The sequence below is a fragment of the Lactuca serriola genome, chromosome 7, assembly GCF_051521515.1.
Source record: "Lactuca serriola cultivar US96UC23 chromosome 7, Lser_US96UC23_V15, whole genome shotgun sequence".
Classification (NCBI taxonomy): domain Eukaryota; kingdom Viridiplantae; phylum Streptophyta; class Magnoliopsida; order Asterales; family Asteraceae; genus Lactuca; species Lactuca serriola.
In genome coordinates this window covers 157,197,706-157,200,506 of record NC_136414.1, presented here as the reverse complement: position 1 = coordinate 157,200,506, position 2,801 = coordinate 157,197,706, and the positions used below count along the sequence as shown (strand labels likewise).

The window sequence follows — 2,801 nt, the reverse complement described above, 5'->3', positions numbered from 1 at the left end:
ATAAAATTCAATGATCATTTTCTAAACTTGAAAAAAAAATGATCCTTTGTTATATATCAAAGCAAATATGAAATATAGTCAACAAAACAATTTTAAATGGGTAGGAAAGTCGGTGTAGTATGTGACGAACCGATATATGAAAAAAGAATCTTAACCTTTTAAAATTTTCCTTTCTCTCTCCTTTTATTCCACAATCCACACTCTAGATTCCCTTTAAAGTACGCATTTCTTCGCAATTTTCTCCAAGATATCATCCAAACAAACCATAAATACATCCATACGCTAAATCACCACTCTCCATCATTTCTCTTTATGTCCAAATTTTGATCATCAGCTATCAAGATATCAAGAAACAAACGAATCGATTGGAAAACAAAGTGATTCACATGGGAAGCTTAAATCCATCTCCTGAAATAACCTTGGATTTCCGACCAACTTTTATCCCGAAAACAATCGGCCAGTTTCTTGGAGAAGTGTCTAGAATTAGTAACGTAACAGAGAAGCTTTTGCAAGTTGATGATTTTGTTAAACGATTAGAAACAGAAACACGGAAAATCGAAGCTTTCAAAGATCTCCCTCTATGCATGCTCCTCATGAACGATGGTTCGTTTATTTCTGGTTTTCTCTTTCTACTTCTTCAATTCGATCAATCACAACTTGTTCATTTGCTAAATGAGTTGTATAATTCTATCTGGAAATGGGTTTTAGTTTCATCATATCTTTTTTACGCATTTTTTTCAGCAATCTATGCGTTGAAGGAGGAATCAATGATGTTAAAGAAAACACCAAATTCTGAACCAGTACTCGAGGAATTTATACCACTGAAGAACAATAGTAATGATGATTCAAAACTCGAAATTATCGAAAAACAAAATGAGAATAGCGATAAGAAGAATTGGTTGAGCTCGACACAGCTTTGGAACACTAATGATAACTCTGAGGAAGAAGATGCCGGAATCAAGAATCCGATGATTCCTCGTCCTACACAAAACCTTCAATCAAACATTCGGAATGGCTGCACACCGCCTCCACCACCACCATCGCCGCCCCCACCACCACAGCAGCAGGTGGCTAGGAAACAGAGAAGATGCTGGTCAGCGGAGTTGCATAGACGATTTATTGCTGCGTTACAAGAACTTGGTGGTTCACAAGGTTCAATCTTGATGTCTATTTTCTTTCCATAAATGTCGAGTTTTTAATTGAATTGTCAACTAGGGGATATAAATCTTTAATTATCGTCCATTATTCTAAATCAAGATTCATAAAAAATATATAAAAAAAATGCTTTTGCAGCAGCGACTCCTAAGCAGATTCGAGAGCTTATGCAAGTAGATGGCCTCACCAATGATGAAGTAAAGAGCCATTTGCAGGTGAATTTACTTTTATAACCTCCCCATCTGTCCCATATTACCTTTTTTAAATTCAAAATATTTATGCCCCAAGGACATAAAAGTTAATTCGCGGGTGTCATGTTTGTAAAAGTGGTCAAAGTTTCCAGTGTAACAATCGAACGGATGTCATATTTGTAACAATCGAACGTGGAAGTTTCAGTTCCAATGTGGATTTGAACACAACATTTATTCATCTGTTATGTACATATAACATGATTTATAAGATAGGACAACGTGGGTGAGTCTAGAAGTTGTGGAAAACTAGCATTTTTGTAGAAAATTTTATTAACATCCGTTTTATTTTTTTAATGTCATCGTAGAAATACAGGCTTCATACACGAAGGCTCCCATCTTCGTATACAAATCAACATGTAGGATTCTCTAAATGTAGCAATTCTCAATTGGATTCTCCTAATGGGCCCCTTATGAATGGTGGCGACAACATAGTCGATGATGAAGTAGAAGATGAGAAATCTCAGAATTATTGTTGGAATTAGCAGTTGTTCCATGGTGGTACCTATACAGAAACAATCTAATAGTTATGGTCACAGTCACAGTCACAGTCATAGTCACAGTCACAGTTAATATATAGTTTCAATTCCAATGTTGATTTAGCTCTTTGTGAGCCCTAACCTCTTATGTGAGCCACCTAAGTTGTTGTGTATCTGATTTATCTTATATGATGCCTGGGTGGTGGTCCGATCTAATTTATATAGAAATAGCAAGTTTTGTAGAATTAGTTTGAATTTTTATCAACATTAAACTTTTCTTGATTTTAATATTATTACCATGTTCTAAAAATTTTGGTCTAAGGTGCTTCATGTGAGGTGCATGTGTATGAGATTAGAGAACATAATCATTGAACAATGGATTAATAAAAGCATATTATTCCCCTAACAAATCTTGAATTATTCTTTTGTTTGGATGGATTTGGCTGTACTTATTTGTAAAGGGGTGGAAGATGCCTTTTAGTCGGTAGGAGGTGTGGATACCTTGACAAGTCAAACATGTGATGATTAAATTTAACTTAAGGGTTATTTTCGGAATATGTGTGGCTTTTAATGTTGGTATAATAAGTTGACCATTATTGTGTTTACATGTTTACTCGTTATCCCACCAAAAGTTACTATAAAATACATTCCTTGATTCTTGTTTAGCCAATTCTAAAGCTATCAAAGCCTTGACAACATCATTTTCGTTTATAAGAATCTTAATTTTTGTAAAGTTTGAGCCTTTTTCGTGGTGAATTTAGTGTAATCCAGTTATAGGGTTGAAATATCATATTCGAAAAGTGTTTACGATCCTTCAAGCAGATCTAGACTATTCATGGATTTTTAGATACCTTATCCTCCAATCCATAGCATCAACAACAATGTTTATTTAAAGTTAATAGAATTTTGAGAAACTTAG

General features: G+C 34.5%; 1 protein-coding gene across 2 annotated transcripts; it reads left to right on the top strand.

Moving 5' to 3' along the window:
- The first annotated feature begins 213 nt into the window (after window positions 1–213).
- LOC145064934 (transcription factor HHO6-like) lies at window positions 214–2,127 on the top strand. Of its 2 annotated transcripts, none has more exons than XM_079012297.1 (4): window positions 214–603; window positions 742–1,152; window positions 1,297–1,370; window positions 1,712–2,127. In XM_079012297.1, exons 1-4 carry the CDS (start codon window positions 387–389, stop codon window positions 1,886–1,888), a joined length of 879 nt encoding a protein of 292 aa, XP_078868423.1. In that variant the 5' UTR covers window positions 214–386; the 3' UTR covers window positions 1,889–2,127. The 2 variants fall into 2 exon arrangements, with proteins under 2 accessions (XP_078868423.1, XP_078868422.1); XM_079012296.1 differs by having other exon boundaries at window positions 216–603; window positions 1,294–1,370.
- Window positions 2,128–2,801: the final 674 nt, after the last annotated feature.